Source organism: Cantharellus anzutake (assembly GCF_015039405.1).
Source record: "Cantharellus anzutake strain C23 chromosome Unknown EI90scaffold_61, whole genome shotgun sequence".
NCBI classification, from domain to species: Eukaryota; Fungi; Basidiomycota; class Agaricomycetes; order Cantharellales; family Hydnaceae; genus Cantharellus; species Cantharellus anzutake.
Window position 1 is genome coordinate 321,944 of NW_024067011.1, and position 20,293 is coordinate 342,236.

At 49.6% G+C, this 20,293-nt stretch overlaps 4 protein-coding genes and 2 non-coding genes across 6 annotated transcripts; 2 read left to right on the plus strand and 4 right to left on the minus strand.

Moving 5' to 3' along the window:
- Positions 1–1,142: 1,142 nt before the first annotated feature.
- On the minus strand, positions 1,143–3,408 carry EI90DRAFT_2934701 (uncharacterized protein; the record flags this gene model as incomplete). The annotated part of the gene is made up of 5 exons (XM_039055118.1): positions 1,143–1,303; positions 1,360–2,037; positions 2,179–2,929; positions 2,968–3,089; positions 3,195–3,408. The coding sequence occupies 5 exons, from the start codon at positions 3,406–3,408 to the stop codon at positions 1,143–1,145; spliced, it is 1,926 nt and encodes a 641-aa protein (XP_038911556.1).
- A 632-nt stretch (positions 3,409–4,040) lies between these two features.
- Positions 4,041–5,673, minus strand: EI90DRAFT_2934554 (triose phosphate transporter; the record flags this gene model as incomplete). Its single annotated transcript, XM_039055112.1, has 8 exons — positions 4,041–4,192; positions 4,322–4,409; positions 4,439–4,520; positions 4,580–5,018; positions 5,072–5,156; positions 5,214–5,369; positions 5,438–5,474; positions 5,537–5,673. The coding sequence occupies 8 exons, from the start codon at positions 5,671–5,673 to the stop codon at positions 4,041–4,043; spliced, it is 1,176 nt and encodes a 391-aa protein (XP_038911557.1).
- Positions 5,674–6,042: 369 nt separating this feature from the next.
- EI90DRAFT_3282010 (ubiquitin carboxyl-terminal hydrolase) lies at positions 6,043–7,569 on the plus strand (the record flags this gene model as incomplete). The annotated part of the gene is made up of 6 exons (XM_039066869.1): positions 6,043–6,091; positions 6,160–6,371; positions 6,440–6,559; positions 6,644–6,928; positions 7,040–7,189; positions 7,258–7,569. The coding sequence occupies 6 exons, from the start codon at positions 6,043–6,045 to the stop codon at positions 7,420–7,422; spliced, it is 981 nt and encodes a 326-aa protein (XP_038911558.1). The 3' UTR covers positions 7,423–7,569.
- A 95-nt stretch (positions 7,570–7,664) lies between these two features.
- Positions 7,665–9,548, plus strand: EI90DRAFT_3292129 (uncharacterized protein). Its single transcript, XM_039067316.1, has 5 exons — positions 7,665–8,104; positions 8,168–8,259; positions 8,317–8,388; positions 8,441–8,578; positions 8,636–9,548. Exons 1-5 carry the CDS (start codon positions 8,024–8,026, stop codon positions 9,333–9,335), a joined length of 1,083 nt encoding a protein of 360 aa, XP_038911559.1. The 5' UTR covers positions 7,665–8,023; the 3' UTR covers positions 9,336–9,548.
- Positions 9,549–17,069: 7,521 nt separating this feature from the next.
- EI90DRAFT_t206 lies at positions 17,070–17,142 on the minus strand. The gene has a single exon. It is a non-coding gene; the product is annotated as a tRNA-Thr (tRNA).
- A 907-nt stretch (positions 17,143–18,049) lies between these two features.
- On the minus strand, positions 18,050–18,122 carry EI90DRAFT_t205. The gene has a single exon. It is a non-coding gene; the product is annotated as a tRNA-Thr (tRNA).
- Between the last annotated feature and the right edge of the window lie 2,171 nt (positions 18,123–20,293).

Consider the following 20,293-nt stretch of genomic DNA (forward strand, 5'->3'; position numbering starts at 1 on the left):
CGATCGGCTGTGACGGATGGTTGGGGAGTTATGAGACTTTCACTTGATTATATTATCGTGCATGGCTAACAACGATTATACCCCGTTTGTTTTAGAGTCGCGATCTTTCACCGATACCACGCGCTCTCAATCTTGTTTGTCTTGATTGTTTTTTCATCGTCGGTTATCACAGGTAATCGCTTTTGGCGCCAGTCGTATAAGATACACTGTGTGCCGTAATTTTTCCCATTTTCCAGGTAGGCAATAGGGTATTGCCAGGAAGAAAATCTTAGCTTTCCAACCGTTCGGCCTTCTTTGACTGCGCTTCGCGATTTGACGGATTGATCTATCACGGTGCCAGTGGAGCTAGCACAGCTGACTGTTCTTTCGCAATCGGTGGCTTCTATGACTGAGCATCGGAAAGGCGCTGAGGGCAACCCGTGGGCACTCTCTCAGGATACCCTTTCTTACTAGTCATGTGCATATCTGTGTGGTGTACACTGATGACGGGAGGACGCACTGGCAGCGCAGGGGCAATCATTTGCCACCGAGTCTCAATAACAACGGTTGGTATGAGGTTTGAAGGAACAACACTAGGTACATGGCTTCCGTCGTATCAGAAGGTTGCGGAATGGTGGTGACAGAGTGATAGAAACATCAAAACATGGTGCGAACGGAAGGAGGGCGGAAAGAGGAATGGAAGAAAATATTGTGGATAAACCGTGGACGAGCAGCGAATAATTGGCCAAATTCACTGCAGGCTCACCCGATGGGGTGGCATTGGAATATGACATCCTGCTGCTCATCTTGGTCATTCTAGTGTTGAGAAAGAAAACTATTGGGATACAATGTGTTAGTAGAAGGGAGTAAAATGCAAGAAATGGGGGTCATTGGGTTCGTAAACATTTAAGAGAAGAATCATGTTGTGACGCCCAGAACGCCTCAATGAAATTTGTACAGAAAAAAAGAAAGAAATTAGAATTAAAAACGGGGGGAACCAGTAGTCGTGGACGGCACGGTGGTGACTGTGGCACAGAGCGTCATCAAGTGGATATCAACTCTGATACAGAATCAAAGTCGATGGCAGGGACGACCGAATGCGAACCCTTGAGTTCGGAATGTTTAAGTTATCCGAGACAATTTACAGATGGTGGCCCCTGTGATTATGCTCGGATGGAGCGAGGACCAGAAGGCTCCATCTTCGCAGCCATGAGCAACGCGGCACGATTGCGCGCCCAGCCCTTGATGGCCAGTACGACAACACACCAGGTGAAGACGAAGCAGGTAATAGCAACCACAACATCCAAGATCATCATAAGATCATCTACGACAAAGCCCTGCTGAGTATCGTACGAGTTATGCTGCATGAAAACAACTCACCCCTACCGTGTCTCATCGCTCCAAAGATGATAGGCTCCGAACTCGAAATGAACACGAGGCCTCCAGATGCCAGAAAGAAAGAAGCGAGGAGTTCACTGGGCGGCCTCGATGGTAACAGGCTTCTCTCACTCGTCGGCGGACGGAGCCACAAGAACACGTACGTCACACATCTGAGCACACTAAACGCAAGGAGGAGATTGCCCCATAGTGCATGGACTTGGACAGCGAACATGTACCGTTGATGATGAGCGGCCATCGCAGCCCCAGTCACACCAATTACAATAGCAGGGAAGGGATTGAAGGAGCCAGTGTATGAAGTAGGTTCCGTACGAAGCGCGAGCGACCCGTCCGAGAATGCTGAGAGTGAAAGAAGACGGCGTACACGACGGGATTCGAGTGCCATGCCCGCGAGGCCGGCGAACCAGAACATTAAGGCGATGCCGATATGTTGGATTTCTTTGGTGCTATAGGGAGCGCCAGGCTTTGCACCGGTCCTCTCCAACCAAGTATTGGTGATCCCATAAGTAAAGATGACGGTGGATTCGACCATTTCAGCTGTGGGCCCGCCAAAGTGCCTGGAGGTGGTAGTGACCCGATTCCAAGCCCATCCATATTTCGCAAACGCTCCAAGATAGCGGCAGAAAGTGAGAATGCCGTAGATGAAAAAAACTCCACCTTCTGCATGATGTCATTCAAAAGTCCATGAATGGATGAATAGATGGACGAATAAATGAAGATTGATCGGAGGCCGGAAGAAGAAAATGAATTCGGGACCGCGATTAGATGTTCATTTCAAACAGAAATAAGAATGCGACGCACTGATGAAGTGAGCCAGGCAACCGTTGAGGTACCCCCCATGACAGATACCGGAGTAAACAGCCACACCACTTAACAGCTGGGCGAACCCGAGTGCGACGAGAATCCATTCGGTGACGTATACAGTCATAGAGATAAGCTTCGACCATTTACTTCTCCCCTTCTGCAATTCAGCATCAAGGTCATCATCTTCTTCGTCGCATCCATCAAATGTGCCAGCCCTCATTCCAGTATGATGAGGCGAAAATTCACAGACTGGAACATCCTCGTGCAACGTAGAGCTCGTTGATTGTTCGGAGTGATGCGAACGATGCGAGTATGATGCCCGTGTAGAGGGCCCATACAGGCTAATGTTGGTCTCACGTTGTGCCTTTTCGTGCACGCTGGACTGTGCGGGCCCCGTGTTCTTGAACAGATCGATATCGGCAAAGTGAGCGCGGCGTGGGGAGCTTGCATCATGGGGACTGGCCAGTTCTGATTCGTATGTGTCAGGCTCCTCAACAAGTCGATTCAACTCCGGGGAGTCTTCAAACGGTGTGTACAGGGTGGAAGGAGAGTGGACGCTGAACGGATGCGGTTTTCCTCGTATAATCTGTGACCAAAATGTGTTGAAGCTGAAGGAGTCATCGGATCGGAAGAATGTCCAGATACGGCCAAGAACGCCGATGACATCTCGAGATGCGATCGCAGCCACAAGTAGCAGGGTGACATATCCTGATGCTGAATGTTTCTCACCGGGGTATCTATGAAATGACTGAGTGTGAAGTTTTCGTGAGAAGGCGAAGATTGCACGAACAGACTAGGAGTAAGTTTATTATAAATAAACCCCGTGAGCCATCCCAATACAACCAGGATCACAAAGATGGTCTGAACGACGCAGTGTAGAGGATTGTTAAAAGCCCGGAGCACGATGCCTGCACGTGGGAACGGCAATTTCAAATGAGCATGCAATTCAGTAGGAAACTCTCGGCACGGATTACTATGGCCAAGGCAATAAAGGGGTGGAATGTCGTGCTCACCAACTGGCAAAGCGCCAAAGAATGCGAGGGACATGGACGCTGCGTGGACGATCATGAGGTCACCGTGGGTTCGATTGACGGTGGTAGAGTTGGTGTCAAACTCCCAGTAGGAAAGTGGGTCGGGACCCATCAACCGTAGGATTTCTGCCTCATCCAGCTCATCGAGGACAGGCTCGTGCGGGTCGTGCGAATGACCCGTTGGTTCGTGATGCATAGGCGGGGGTGATAGCGTGGAAGTCTTATTGTTCATCTCTGTCATGTTGTGAGTTGGGTGTGGAGGTGCAGGCCCATCATCAGCGTGTGGAAGGGCCTTGATAAGGGATGAGGCAGCGAGCAGAAGGAGTGGGTTGAGTACCCTCATCGCAGGTTATCGGAATGGACTGAGAAAGCAGAAGTGGGAGGATGCAAGAGGAAGAGGGAGAAAAGGAAAAGATGAGGTGAAACTGGGTACTTGGACCGTGAGAAAAAGGTGCGGCATTGCAAAAGCCGTTTTCACTGATTCCGGCAGCCTTCCCTTTCAATTTGCCGACACATCTTTAACTATGGGGTTTTGGGTCCACCATGAGGAACAGCGTAGCAAAACGGATTGCCAGCTTTCACCATCTCGCGCGTTCTCTGATCATAAACAACAGAACTTTTCTTACTCATCACTTTCTCACACACGCCATCGACTCAAATACCCGAAAAGCACACACGATCACCATGCAAGGCAAATATAAAAGATCCACCCAACTAGCTTTGAAGATCGCGCTACCCTTCAATGGAATTGCCCTTCATCAACGGCTGTGATGCTGAGCTCTGCTTGTGCTCATCAACGGAGGATTCGGTGATGCCAAGCTTTCTTACTCATACCTGATATGTCATCAATATCCCGTCCTCCTCCGACACAGCCTCATCCAAGTCTTCTTCATCGCCACCTCCACTTTCTTCATGCGTGTCCAATGGCACAGGCGACAACACCGACTTTTCGTACTTGTGATACGTGAAAAGTCCAATCCCTGCAGGTGGGGTCAGTTCGTTGGTCGACAATAGAAGAAAAAAAGTATCTATCTGGATAAATTCGAGTCATGGAATACCACAAAACTCCATCGCACGCAAGTCTGATTCAAGTAAAATAATGAACGCACCTATAACCGTTATGCCCACTCCCACCATGTTGATCAGGGTCAAGTCATCTCCGTACACCACTCCCGAAAGGATGATCGTTGAAACTTCCTGTTTCAAAAACAAAGCGAGTCGTTAACTAAGCCACCCAATTTCTGGAGATCTCTTGCCTTGAATATTCCCGCGATTGACATAGGCACCATCCCGACACGCTGAATGATGCTATCAAACATTCAAATTATCGCGGGAACTCTGGTTCCCGATCCAAAACTACCACTCACTAATACTCGCTCATGACCATCACGAATGCAATCACCCCAGGGAGGACAGTGAATAGAATGGTTCTTGACGAAGCTCCAATTCCACCAAAAAAGGCCTTTTCCCAGAACACGCCAAATCCTTCGATCAGCCCGCTCAGGAATACAAGCGTAACGCCCATAGGAGGCGCGAGCCAAAATACAGTTGCTGCAGGGTTATCCATTCCCAATCCCTTTTTCCTCAGCAGGATCTGAGTAAGTGCCCATCGGAGTCCACCTAGTGCTGAAGCCGAGATAACGAGTAGCATGCCGATGAGTTCGAATTGTGTCTCTGTGGCCACCATTAGGACGACGCCTGTGAAGATGATCATAATGACGGCTATCAAACGCCATGAGAAGCTTTCAAGGCGAAACAGGAAGGCGAAGGCTAGGACAAAGATGAGAGAGGAGGATTTGCACATAGCTATTACGAAGATACATAAGTACTATATCCAAGTGGAAGCGGTGGTGTCATACTATAAAAGGACAGAGTGATCGTCTTCATGCTTAAATTTGAAAAACCGATGTCACCAGCAGTGGCGACCGCGCAGGGCACAGCTTTCTTTCTGCAGCAAGTTGTAATTCACTCAAGCAGGTTAGCATAATCCGTATGTACAACCCACCCATATTCCTCTGCTGTGGGCTGATGCTTGGGCTTGAACTGCCTTGGCCAAAACCTTCGCAAAACTGCAGAAAGACTGAACTGCACGAACATGTGCACGGAAGTGACAAATAAGGGGTTAGGAAAACCAAAGTATTTAGGTCCGAACATCCACTGGCAATAGCAAAGGGTTGATGTAAGTGTCTATGTAGTCCACTCGCAATCATATAGAGAGGGCACACTTTGTTGTATAATGATAGTAGCGTAGCGAACACATACCTTGAAGGCAAAGAATATGCGTTTACGTTTCATCCAAACTCTAACAGCGATAAGGAACTCACCATGACAGGATAAATAAGAGATTTGTCACACCATCCCTCCACCACTTCCGTCTCCGCTGTTCTACCGTCAAGCTCGCCACAGAATTAGACCGGTGATGATATTTTGGAAATATGGAAGGTTCCAACTCTATCTGCATTTCATGCTGCAGGGCTGAGTCTTCGTCTAGTGGGGTCTCATGCGCCGACAACTCCGCATCATTCTCAGTGGGTAGAGGTACATATTGTGACATAAAATAAAGCTCGGTCGTTCTTCCGCAATGTCCAGTGATGCGGGGAGAGACGAAGTCAGCTTGTCTTGCCAAGCAGCGACCAAAGCACGGGATTAATCTTAAATGTGTTTTATTGATGTCGAGGCCGATGCAAATAAGGTGCAACCTGACGCGTCACGCAAAGGTTGTGGGGCTTAGGAACCGCTACGAAGCCCTGTTGGGCACTTCCAATCTCGCAATCTCGCATTAAAACATTTCTGCTTCAACAGGAGGGATACAGTGGTGCTAGTTTCCCATATGGCATCCGATGAGGAACATGAGAGCGGCTGGCAGACCATGGAGTCTGGTACGTTGCCACAGTCTAGGTTTTTCATTGTAGCACGTTCTTATATTCGAATTTGGGAATCGTTGCAGACCCAGGTGTTTTCGATGAGCTCCTTCGCACACTTGGTGTCCCATTAACGGTGGATGACCTATACTCGCTCGATGCGGAGTCACTGGCCGCAATTCAGCCAGTTCACGCATTTATCTTCCTCTTCAAGTGGATTGGGAGCGGCGAGAGCGGTGTTGCAAGTACCAATGGGGGGGAATATGATGATGAATTTACTGGATTCTTCGCTAACCAGGTACGATAACTTGCGTTTGTCTATAATTTTAGATTTCCATTCATTTGATGCGCACTGGTCCTTTCAAGGTCGTGAATAATGCATGCGCAACAATTGCTGTGATAAATGGAATATGTAATATAGAAGGTCTCAAAGTTGGAACAGAGATAGAGCAATTAAAGGAATTTTCTGGTGCTTTGGACCCCCAGGTCAGCCTAAATCAACCTGACTCTCCCAAACGACCAGAAAAGGCTCTTAACTTCTCAAGGGTTCGCCCGCCTATTCCAATTTAGACGCGAGGGGAAGTCATAACCTCGGATAATTTTTTCAGAAGTGCACATAATTCTCTCTCACCTCCGCCGTCCATCTCACTGGCTGAACTTGATATCCAACGAGAGAAATCTGGAGATGCTTATCATTTTATCGTGTATCTCCCTCATCGAGGATACATATACGAATTAGATGGGCTAAAGCGCTCTCCAGTCAGACATGTTGCGTATTCTGAGGGCCCAGAAGGCTGGACTCCCAAAGCCAAAGAGGTGATCGAGGCGAGGATTGCGACATACCCAGCTGGATCGGTGAGTCTTCGGAGCGACAACTCCGTTCACATTTAATTGACTTTTCTTTGTGATGACCAACCCTACATCACTTATCCCCTTTTGGTCCTCGGCTTCGTATCGGTGACCCAGTTGCATTTCAATTTACTTGCTATTCGGGACGATCCGATACCGAAATTAGAGGGGCAACTGGAACAAGCTCAAGCCGAGCATCAAGCAGATCATGCATCTGCCTTGGCCCAACAAATAGCACTAGAGAACGAAAAGAGGGAGCGATGGAAGGTATATTATCGTTATTATTTCCCCAGGGTTTTGTTCATAACCTCCCATTACCGATTGTCCAAAATTAGTTCGAGAATTCTCTCCGTCGGCATAATCATCTCCGTACCATCCACGCATTACTTTTGGCTATGGCTTCGTCTGGCAGGCTGGAAGGCGCCATGGAAAGTGCGAGGCAAAAAATGAAGGATCGAATAGAAATTGCGAGAAAGAATAAAGGCTCAGGTCTGTCTTAAAAGTAACAACGCGTCGTGTTAGCATCTTTTGTGGGGGGGTGAGTTTTGCGGTCGATTTATTTTGGGATTTCCCATACGTCGGCGCTTTGTTTATACCTGTTTGCTGGCTCCACCTTTGAATGTAACGGAAATTCGTGTCCGCGTCCGACCTATAAATATCGAATCTAATGAATGGAAAACCTAAAAGGTGCTTAGTTTGCGGTTATTTCCGATGGGCCATATTTGGAAATATGTTTCAGTCCCTTGAACCAACGAGATTTTTGAAACATTATACGCAACGACGTTGAACGGCACCCTTTGTCGTGCCTGCCTAACATTCAACCGCATTGAGGCGCGTGTGGCTTCTGGTCGTGATTCTGATCTTCGTCTTGTGCGCCTTTTCCCCGATGCGCGACGCTCCGACGTCCATTCACTGGAGTGACGCTTCTGGATTTCGATCGAATCGAATCCCTCGGCCGCGGGGTTTGGGGGATATTGCCTCAATTTCATCGTTGCTTAAAATGCCCACCATGTCATCCTCCACAACCCTTCCCTTCGCACCCTTCGTTCGCCATCCTGCCCCCTTCACTGGTTGACCCTGTTCCTACTTTACTCGCCTATAATGCCCCCTACTCGAAATCGTCGATCTGAGGTGTCCTCGGCTCGTTCGGGATCATATGTTTCCCATACTAATACCCCAAAAGTGGGTCGCCCATAATTTTCGGATTGATACAAATTACTTAGACTTGAGGGCTTCATTCTCCAGATACCTTGTACTTGGGAAGGCTGCTCTAGTACGCCGTTTACGCGCGTGAGCGACGTCGCCCGACACGTGAGAGATGTACATCTTCGTCTCAAGTACGTGATAAATACCAAGTTACGTTCATTTCCAAGCTGACTTCATGGAACTTTCAGGAGCTACACGTGCAAATACTGCGGCAGAGGCTTTGCTCAAAAATGCGCGAGGGATACTCATGTCAACACTCAGTGAGCTCGCTTCACCTCTCATCTTGACCTTTCTGACCAATGTTTGGTTTAGCACTGGCGATCGCCCCTTCCCTTGCAACTCTCCTGGTTGTGCGATGACATTCGCCGATCGTTCGGTTCGCTGTCGTCACATGAAGGAACAGCATACCCCTTGCACGGAATCGTTCAAATGCACATTCTGTGCCAAAGTGTACGCCATGTGTGTATATTACCTGAGAAGGACTTTTAAATAATGGTTGCATCACAGATTCAAGCGAAAAGGTGTCCTTCAACAACACATTTTCAAAGTTCACGAGTCGACGCCATCGGATGTTACAGAAGTTGACACCCCAACGACCGTTGTTGCGACAACTCCGCTTTCCCCCACGCAAACACCTCCATACTTCCCCGAAATGTCCCTTTTGGATATGGACCAACTTCTCTCCGCAATCTCAGAGCAAAACCCCAGTTTGTATCATTCGACAGTGCCGGGTACATCCACGCTCTCGTGTCCCCCCACGTCACCTCCATGCCCAGAACAACTATTTCTAGCGCCGGATCCTGCTATTTCTCCCCTTTCAACCCTTCAGCACCCCCTCGAACCCTCTTCTCGCTGCGAAAAGGGCCTTCACTATGATGCACAAGCAACGGTTAACTTATCCGACCTTGAACTTTGCAAGCAGCCCGTCACGTCACTTGAAGTCCCCCTGGTGTCGTATTTAAAATCCTCTCCAAAACTCCCATCCATGACCCATTCCTTCAACTCCTTGTTGGGGACATCTTGGACCGTCGCCATGAGACCCGTAGACCCTTCAGAGATGGTCGCGATGGATGATGTGTTCTACCCTTACTACATTCCCAATAGCGTCCCTCTGCCGTCGGGAATCGACGACGTGACGCTCGAGGATTTCATGCGGGCGCCATTGATTGGTTCACTCTATTCGGGAAACGAAACCTGTGCGTTCTAACTCCATGGCACTTCCCATTCGCGTACTTTTGGTTTGGGTTGGTTTGTTGTTGATTTTCATCCATCTCTACTTTCATCGTAACCCTCATTTTTACAAGGTTGCTTTTATCTTCTGATTTTTCTTTTCTGTGCGCAAAGGCCAATACTGTAAGGTACGATCGGGATAAATCAAATCCGTTGTAACACAATAAGTTCCTGTTCAGGAGAAAAGGAGCGCTATATAAAAAGATATCAAATGGGTGATCGGGTCAAAGAGGAGGCTTAAATTCCGAGGACATTGTCCTGCGCACAGTGTGGGAACATGATGTTAACGGAATGAGAACACAAAAATTCGAAGAAAATCTGTTGGAGGGCAGCGCATATAGTGCCCAAAGGCACTAGTGTGGGACCTCTTCCGGACGTTGCCGGAAGGTTGGTCCGACCGGTTAGACCATGTGACTTGTCCCCACAAGTCACACTTCTCTTGGCCATTTCGGACCTATCCACGAAGGCCACATACATGAGGTGAGCGCGGGATTGAATTGCTAGTAAAGCGTGGCAACTCAGTCTCAAGCAACAGAGAATGAAACTAAAGAATGTGGTGTTACTAACCTCAGTCTCAAGCAAAGAGAACTGAGGGAAAAAGGAATTGAATGAATGGAAATTCCCATGTAGTTTGGGAGCGGAGTAGTCCGAAATGAATACAAAAGTGAAAAATACTACCATCCGGAATTATCCGAATGTGGCAGTGCAGGTCGTGAGCGGCAAATATTTCTGGTCATTGCAAGGTCACGTGGAAAATATTTATTCTCTATAGCTGGTTATGTAATTAGGTGGAGTTGGCTGTCTCTTTTGAAATTACTTATGTACTTTATACATGTCCTTTGGCTGAGAATTCTTGATAAACCTCATGTACTGCTTCAGGTGGTAGTCCATGATGCCCTTTGTATTTCTTTACTGCCCAGGCAGTCTCACAACCATTCAACCCATGTGTCAGGGCACACCTGCCTGACCCGGGTCCACCCGGACCCACCCGGCCACACCACACCCACTCCCCACTGTCCAACCCTCTCCCTCCTCCTTCCTCCCTCTCCTCCCCTTTCCTTTCTCTCTTTCTTCCCCTTTCTTTATCTCATTCCTCTCATCTTCCCTTTCTTGTTTATTTCCTTCTATCTACACGGACCACCTTCCTTTGTATCAATGTACTATTGACCCGTCTGGCCCACACACCCTGGATGGCTTCCCGCTGTGCCCAGCACACGCGCATGCAGCGGACGCTCTCGGGATCCCCCATGGGGATACCCGGATGCCTGCGGCTGTCTCCGAGGGTGACGTGGCACTCGTCATGTGACTCAAGCCGCATGTACATAAATGTACCTGAAGTGGGAACCGAAGAAGTAACCTTCTTCTCACATTCTCCACTTCAGTCTAAGTGGCCAGGGACTGCTGTCCCTTCCCGGACCTGCCAGTACGCACACCTGGTTCGCACCCTGTGAGGGCCCTTCTGCCGGGTGGTACATCCGGACCCCCTCTACCCCGGACGTGTCCCTGACACCATGGCAATAACCATCCATGTATCGCAATGAGCGATTTGAAAACCTGAGAATTAATGTTATCTGGAAAGTATGAAAAAATAAAAGGTTTCCTTGTGCATTGATGTGATTGATACAGATTCCAGTGCTTTCTGTAAATTTAGTTTGACATCTTTGACTCTTGAAGAAGGTGGGAACTCACGATAAACATGCTTTGAATACCCCCACACTTGCTCAATAAAATTAAGCTCACAATGGAATTTTGGAAGAAATAGGATGCCAAACCCAGCAGCTTCACAGTGTGTCTGAAGCAGGGATTTGATATCAATGAAATTAGCAGAATGAAAAAGGATATTTTGGCAGCAACATTGTGCTGCCATGCCACTGCATTTGAACCTGTCACACTGAGCATGGAGCCCAGTGACATCATAGCCTTGTTCTTCTAAGAGTTTGGCCATCCCCTTGAAATATCCTGGATAATCAGGGTGGTCATCAGGGTAATAAAGGTGTTGTATGTGACCATCCCATATTGTATCTGCCATACGCTTAGTTGTGGTTTGAGGTTTTCTGTAAGGGGTTGGTGTAGGTGCCAACCCTGGTTAGCCTAGTTCCTCAGGCTGTCAACAAAACTAACTTGTATGAAGTGGGAGGAAAAGGCTAAGTTGCTCTTTCCACTTTCCCACACTATTGTATGTACTTTGTATATACATGTTTATTACAAGACAATTATACAATTATGTAATGGGAAATAAGGGGTGGGGTTACCACTTCTTACATTTTCCATTGGGCTTGTATATGATTGCACCACTCTCATCATGTGCATTCACCAATACTCCCCATGGCTTAGGACCCTTTGGCATCTTGAGTGCTGACAAGGCATTTTCAGCATGTTTGGAGTGAGTACATGCATTATTGAAGACCAAGACATGATGGTCATTGGGGTAATGCTCTGTCAAGATCCGCATTGCGTTTGATGCTTGTTCAATTACACCATCACTTGTGAAGTATCCATCGCGATTACTGTACTAACACGACCAACAACCGGTCATTTCACGTGTCACACGAAGGTCTTGGATTGAATTAAAAATCAACACAACTGAATTGATTGGGTGCCTCCGGCAATTCCCGGAGACTGTGGGAACCGGTTGTTGGTCATGTGAGTACAGTACTCCCCAGTCTGAGTAGGACCTGAGCTGTATGATCACCACCTTTGAGCCAGCCATAATTGGCTGAGTGTCAGGGCCTGGCCTTGGACTCAGAGGCTCCCTGACCTCAACCCCCATCTAACCTGTCCTCACTATGTGGGGCATGAGATGTTGTAAGTGCATGGTTATAAGCGCCTCACACTCCCGGTCCATCACACAAATACACTTTAATGAGCTATATTGTTAACGGGGGAGTAAAGGCTGGGTTGCCTTTCCTCCTACCCGCACATCTTATATACTTGTATATACATGATGTAATGTGGCTTCAATACATATTCCTTACATCCTCCTCCCTTGCGATATTAAATATCGCACAGAAAGGAAGGGTAACAAAAAGAAGAAAAGTAAAGTAAAGGTGAAGAAGCCTCCACATTCCCGACTTATCGGGAACAAATCAAAATAAACAATGAAAGCGAAGGCAATTAGGCCTCCACTCTTCAGTGTATAGACAAGTATAACACAAAGGCAATTAGGCCTTCATGGCATGTTCCTACATGTATGGATGGAGGTAGTTGCACAGGAGCAGTGGTAGGAACCACTGGGCACTGTGACCCCAAAAAGGTCAAAGCACGTGGGTGCTCCATGAACTGGCACCCAGCTTGGGCTGGTAAGCGATTTTCTCCACTTAGAACTGGTGGGGGAGTGGTCACAGGAACTGTCTCTGGCCTCTCGGAACGAGAGGAACAGGCTGGGACTGGAGATCTGACAGCTCCAGAGAAAATCGACGTGCAGGGCACATCGATGAGCTGGCACTCAGCAGAAGCTGAGCTGCCCCCATTCTGGCATGAAACAGGATGGAAGACAGTTGAGTAAACTGTCTTAGACCTCTCAGAACCAGAGGAGATAGCATGGGCTGGGGATTTAACCAGCCCAGAAAAAGACGAAGCGCAGGGCACTTCAGACAGCGGGCACTCAGCAGATGCTGAGATGTCCTTATTCCAACGTGAAACCAGTCAGAAGATGGTTGAACGGACCATTGTTGACCTCTCGGAGTGAGAGGGAAGCTCAGGAGGTAGGGGAGGTGGAAGTTGGCAAGCCTTTGGAAAGAAGGCATGCCAATGTGTCAGGGCACATCTCTGGGTTGCTAGCGTAAGTAGCGCAGCACCACATGGCCCATATCCCCATCAGGTTCTTCTTCTTTTCCACTTCTGATCTTCTATTTGATCCAGTCACACGGTATCGGTTATGATGCCATGTGATCTTCTATCATCTTTGATCCACTCCTACCGGTTATTAGTTAGTTGGCTAGTTACCGTCTCTACCATGTACATATACATCCTTTGCTGGCATGGGCATGTCCCCCAGCTTTGCTATCAACTTGGTTTTGGGGGCATCCTTTGTTGCGAGCATGCATGACCCTGACACAATGATGCACCCGGTTTGGAAAAATATCTTTTCAAACAACCTCGAAACTCTTCAGAGGTCATTGAAGGCCCTAGCAGCCTGCACAGATCTTCGAAAGTTGGTGGAGATCTGCTGCCAGGTTGCCACTGAGTGGTGTGTAGGTGCACGTCTGGGAACGTCCACGCACGGTTTGAAGAACATGATGTGACAGTGCCTAATGCGGACCTATTGGTCGCCTCAGTACACCTTATTGGGGCAGGCAGAGGCATGTAAGGGACCCAGGAAGGTCTCCCAGATGCGTCAGAAGCACCGATCTGATTAAGATTGGCTGGATTGGTCATGGAATCATACGTGCTTTTGTGCGCAAATCTGGCCTTATGCAGGCCAGTGGGAAAACCTGCCACCCTTCTAGACTCCATGTCATAGAAGGCAGATTGACCAGCTACTGCTGGTTTTGTTGGCATCTTGCCCCATGAGGGAGCCAACACTTCGCACAAGTGATCAGCACACACGAATAGTGCGTGCAGCGACGCCTGTGAGAATATAGCCTAAGAAGCTTAAAAAAGTGTAAGGTCGGTGTAGGTGCCAACCTTGTATCTCCTCACTCCTCAAGTCCGTCAAAGATATAAGCTTGAATAGAGCTATATTTCAATGAGGTAGAGGAAAGGAGTATAACTCCATTCATCATACCCTGCATCATTTATATATGTAATTACATGTGTTGTATGTTATTTATAGCAGGGCATTCCTTACAGATGTATAGTAAAAGAAAGTGAAATATGTACACTTGCCTATGTGGGGCATGAGATGAGAAGAAGGGTAAAGGTCTCATCTCCCCGCATGGTTGCTATATAAAGGAATGGGTCACATGCCCACAACTATACAGCTCCTAGAGTTGTGTAGTGTGACCCAGAGGGAACATCCATGTTACAGGAATGGGTTCCGGGGAACCCAACCTGAGCCGTTCTGCTCATGGACGGAGGTGGCTGCATAGCTGTTGAGGGGAGAGCAGGAGATCCGAGGCCAGGTGGGCTAACGGTAACTTGGCACTCTGAGGAGCATTGTTATGGAAATGGAGAATCTTATGGTCCGTGACAGGCAACCAGACCTTGAGGCCCTTTGCTATGGAAATGGGCCTAGACTCCTATAGACCAGGCACACAGGTAAGATATTTCTTACTTCTTCTCACTTCATTCTCTGCCAAACCCCATGCCAAGCTTTCCCACTGGGTTTTGGTGCTGGCTGGGGGATTTGTTGATTTCCAAAGGACTTCCTTTGGCCATTATAACATTTGTATTAGATAGATACAAGTCATATGATATGTATGGTAATTGCCGAGATGTTTTCTCATTATTGAATACATAACCCACAAACCTTGTACCGCAATTGTAACATCCTCACCATTGTGCCACCACTGTAAACTCAACCTGTAACCTTGGAACCATGTCCACCTCCCTATTCATCCTCTCCATGACAAAACCGCAGCGAGGAGGGCATTCCCACGCCCAACCTCCTGCTGCCCGCTCCCACCAGTCCACCGGGTGGTTGAGCGGTCACTCCCATCCAACCAGAAGTTCCCTATCAGGAACTGTAGCCTATCCCACCTCCTTAGGAGAGGGATATAGCCCAGGCAGCTCCAGAATGTCTGGCCACGCACCTGCAGGTCCCACTTCCCACGGTCACTCACTACCGTGCACTGGTCCACCAGCCCGCTTTCCCCAACAACCCCCGCTACCGGTACGCTCCCATGAGCGCCAAGTCACCGATAGCCACCAACTGGGTGACTCCCTTTGGGAGTCCCAGTATCCCATGCTACCGGTACGCTCCATTGAGCGCCAAGTCACCACTAGCCAACTGCTCCCAGCACACCCGCTACCGGCACGCTCCCAGGAGCGCCAAGTCCCCGTTAGCAGACAGCCAGGTGGCTCCCTCAAGGAGCCCATGTCATACTCACTACCGGTACGCTCCCAGGAGCGCCAAGTTACCGTTGGCCAACCCACAGGTTACACTGCCAGACACTCATCCCATTCCGCTCTCCCTCCGATGGCTATGCAGCCACCTCCATTAGTGAGCCGAATGGCTCAGGTTGGGTTCCCCGGAACCCATTCCTGTAACAAGCGTACTGGCAGTGGGTGTGGTGGTCTGCTAACGGTGACTTGGCACTCCAAGGAGCATACCGGCAGCGGGTATAGTGGGGGCTCCTTGGGGGAGCCACCTAACAGTCGGCTAGCGGTGACTTGGCGCTCATGTGAGTGTACCGGTAGCGTGGGTAGTTGGCACTCCTTGAGGGAGTAGCCCAGTGGTCGACTATCGGTTACTTGGCGCTCAGGGGAGCGTACCGGTAGCGGGATTTGTTGGGACAGGCAGGTTGGTTGACCAGTGCACGGTAGTGAGTGACCGTGGGAATTTGGGCCCGCAGGTACGTGGCCAGGCATCCTGGGGCTGCCTGAGTCACTTCTCCCTCCCAAGAAGGGAGGTAGGGTTGTAGGACCCAGTAGGGTACTACAGGAAGGGTAGGAATGGGAGCTCAATGTCAGGGACGCATCCGGGGTAGAGGAGGCCTGGGTGAGATGCCCGACACTAGAAGCCTCGCGGGGTGGTGCGTACTGGCGGGCCCGGCTCAGGAGGCAGTCCCTGGCCACTTAGACTGAAGTGGAAAAGGGTGTTATTATTATTAAAAGGGAATACTATGTTACTTACCTGAAGTGGAAAAGGGTGAGAAGAAGGCTACTTCTTCGGTTCCCACTTCAGGTATGTTTATATACATGCAGCTTAGGTCACATGATGGGTGCCACGTCATCCTCGCATACAGCCGTAGTCACCCGGGTGTCACCGTGGGGGATCCCGAGGGCGTCCGCTGTGAACGCGCGAGCTGGACATAGCGGGGGTCGCCCGAGGCACCCGGGCTGGGCGTGTCGTGAGCGCGCTGCAGGTGGGTCAATGGTACATTGATACAAGGAAAGGTCGTCCGTGTAGAATAAAGAGAAAATAAAGAGAAGGTGAGATAAGTAAAGAGAGAGTGGAATGGAGGAAGAAAGAAAGAAGAAGGGGGGGAGGAGGTAGGGGAAGACTGGGTGGTGGGGTACCGGGTGAAGTGGGGCCGGGTGGGGCCGGGTCAGGCGGGTGTGCCCTGACACTCAACCACCCAGTGGGGGGGTGGGAGCAGGAAGGGTGAGGTCCGGTGTCTGAGCACTCACTGGGCCGTTGAGGTTTTCTCACAGATTGTAAGAATATCAATGTAGACATCGATATGGACCAAGTCAGATGTTACAAAGAAGGCTTACAGTGGTGGCACAATGGTGTGGCAGTTACAATCACGGTACAAGGTTTTGTGGGTTATGTATTAGATGAAGAAAGACATTTGTTGGCATCTGCCTTACACATCATATGACTTCTAACTATCTAATATAAAAGTCACAATGGTCAAGGGAAGTCCCTTGAAACTCAACAAATTCCCCAGCCAGCACCAAAACCCAGTGGGAAAGCTTGGCATGGGGTTTGACAATGAAATAAAGGTGAAGGGACCAAAGGCTTGATTGTTCATAGTCACGGACCATAAGATTCTAGGTCCATTCCTATAACAGGGCATGCCCTGACAGTAATGTAGTGGGATATGCTGCTCTGTCACATGTTGGAATTTGTACACGTGGTCTTGGGAACCTAAATGCTAAAATATGGACATTCTGGGAGTCGAACCGCAGAACCCTGCATAGGTACCAAGAGTGTGTTACCATTACACTAAATGCCTGCATTAGGTGGAGGTGGTTTCTAACACACCCCCTTCACATTGGATTGAGCCCGTGATCCACATGTGACCCTAACCACCAGGCTTCCAACAGCCCGTGAGCCATCACCCCCTGAATTCATATTTAGGCCGGACTTACTGCTAATCTCCTACATGTCCGCATCATGTGGTCTGAAGCAGCCAGATTTGGGTCCTTAGTGCTCTGAGCTACACCCCCTGAAACTTTGTCAGGCTGGCTAATTTAATGCTTGACTTCACATGCCCATCTCACGTGGCAGCAACCGGATTTGGGTGTGCTCGTGTCAGGGCACGCCCCGCCCGACCCTCGCTCCGCTCCCCCGCTCCGCACCGCTTCTCCCCCTTCCTTTCTCCTTTCTCCTTTCTTTCTTTCTTTCTCACATGGACCACCTTTCCCACTGCTCAATGTATCACCGGCGCACACGCCCATTTCCCCTCTTGTATCTCACTGTTCCTATATCGCCGCCATCACCGCCGCACTTACCCCACACCCACAGCGGGCCCTCTCGGGATCTCCCACGGAGGCACCCGGAGAGCCATGGCTGTGTGCGAGGGTGACGTGGCGCACCCCACGTGACCGATCCCGCATGTATATAATAACAGCTGGAGTGGGAACCGAAGAAGTAGCCTTCTTCTCACATTCCCACTTCAGGCAAGTAGTGTAGCCTTCCCTTTTAATAATAACTCACATTCCCACTTCAGACTAAGTGGTTGGGGATGCTCACCCCGCGACGAGATCGCTGCTACGCACAGCTGCTACTCGTCCCACCGAGTCCCGCATGCCGGGATCTCGCCGCTTTCGGAGCTGTCCCTGACAGCTCAGTGACTTCTGTAGAATGTCCACCATGTTGGAATTTGTACACATGGTCTTGGGAACCTAAATGCTGAAGTATGGACATTCTGGGAGTCGAACCGCAGAACCCTGCATAGGTACCAAGAGTGTGTTACCATTACACTAAATGCCTGCATTAGGCAGAGGTGGTTTCTAACATCACATGCCAATGTGACTGCGGGGTAACAAATATGATATCAACAACAACAACAACACCAGAGGGTTGTCCAGGAGGTCTTGGAGACACTGTGGAAGAGGAAGCTTTTCCTGAAGCTGGAGAAGTGTCAGAGACTGGAGTATTGTCAGAGATGGAAGTACTGTCAGAGTCGGAACACTGTCAGAAGGTGGATAGAAGGCGGATTGGGTTCTGTCTGAGTTGAGGTCGGAGGTGATGCAGAGGTCTGTTGGAGCACGCATGCGGATATGCGGGCGGAAATATGCGGCGCGTCCGGAAGTGCTGTTCAAGGTTAGCAGAGTGGGATCGCGGCCTCAGCGACTCAGGTGGAGTGCTGTGCCCTGAGCTTGATGTTTGGGGGAGATCCCATATTTACGGATTGACACTCACAGCGGACTTCAAACAAGACTTGCGGGTGGAGCGGACCTGTAGGAGGAGCGCGGACTCTGTGAGCACAGACTCAGAGGGGGGAAGCCCCCTTTGCAGAAGGAGAGACTCAGACCAGACAGGGGGGGTACTCTAGTTGATTTCAGACTGAGGTCCCCGAAAGTATTTCCAAGGTATAAGTAGATAAGAGAAATCAAAAGAGGGACCAGTTGGTCCGGTGTGGAAATAAGCGGAGATGAGCGGGGACTTGTCAAACTAAACCAAGGACAAGAACCTGGGAAATGGGAGGCAAGGAATGAATAAAGTCAAAGCAGATCAAGTACCAATATTGACAGATTAAATGAATGAATAGGAAAGTGCAATAGCACACGGATCAAATGCCAATATTGGGGTGAACATAATAGGCACTCGGCAAGGAATGAATGTTATGTTGCCGAGTGACAAAAATGGCCAGAGGACAAAAGTGGAGGTCAGCGCACGGCGCTGATACAAGTCCGCAAATAAGCGGGGTCGGTGCGGTGCTGACACAAGTCCGCGAACAGAGGTTGATCTGTCAGCACTGTCACACAAGGACAGCATGAAGGCCAACAGAGATACAGAGGGGAGTGGGAGTGTTGACCTGACCAGAGGTGTCAAGGGCAACCAGAAGTGGCCAGAGGGTGCAGAGATGGGCAGAGGGCATGGAGTGGGCAGAGGGTGCGGAATGCATGGAAGCGGGGCATGGCTGTGACCACATAGTGGGAAGCAATGAGTGTGGTTCAGATGGAGACAAGGCTGGCATAGGAACTGGAGGGACTGAATGCCGGGAGCGCCAAGGGCTTGGGAACTGGAGGTAAGGTTGGAATGCCGGCAGGGTCTAGGTTCTGATTGTTGGCCAAGTCTCACACAATAAGGCAGGGGGCCAGACACCAGGTTGGGGGCTGGTTAGGATGGGTTTCGGGTTGGCAGATTCGCCTATCGGCATTGGTTCACCGCTGACGGAGTCCCGGGATTTGTTGGTCATGACAAGAAGTGCAAGTTCAAGCAGACACAGATCGAGTACCTCAGACTTGTCATCTCTGAGGGAAGCATCGCAATGGACCCTGTGAAGATCCAGGGAGTCCTTGACTGGCCAGCCCTGACCAAGGTGAAGGAAGTGCAGTCCTTCCTAGGGTTTGTGAATTTCTACCACCGGTTCATCAAGGACTTCTCAGAGAAGTGTCAGGGCACGCTGCCGCCACTGCCGCCGCCTCCTTTTCCTTTTGTCCCATCCTCTCATTCTCTCTTCTTTCCTTCTTCTCTTTTTCTATCTTTATACAGACGACCTCTCTTTCTTTCCTACCCTTGTAGCACGGATGCATCCGACGCTGAGCACCCCATAGGGGCACCGCAATGCCGGATGTGCTGCACACTTCTACTTGTACTTCCCCTCCAACACTCGGGATCGACCGCAGAACCACCCGCGGTAACCCGGCTTCGTCCGAGGGTGACGTGGCACCTCCACGTGACCCATTCACACATGTATATAAACTAAGCCGAAGCAGGACCGAAGAAGTAACCTTCTTCTCATTTCCCGCTTCAGGCAAGTACCCTAGTTTAGTCTGGCTTCCCACCCTAATAACAATACATTTCCCGCTTCAGCCTAAGAAGCCACACAGGGATGTAAGCCCAAGTAAGGGCTGTCCACTATACGGTCTCACCGCCCCGCTGCCGTCCAGGCCGCTAGCGCCAAGCGCTATGCCGCTACCTCTGCCTTCCTTGAG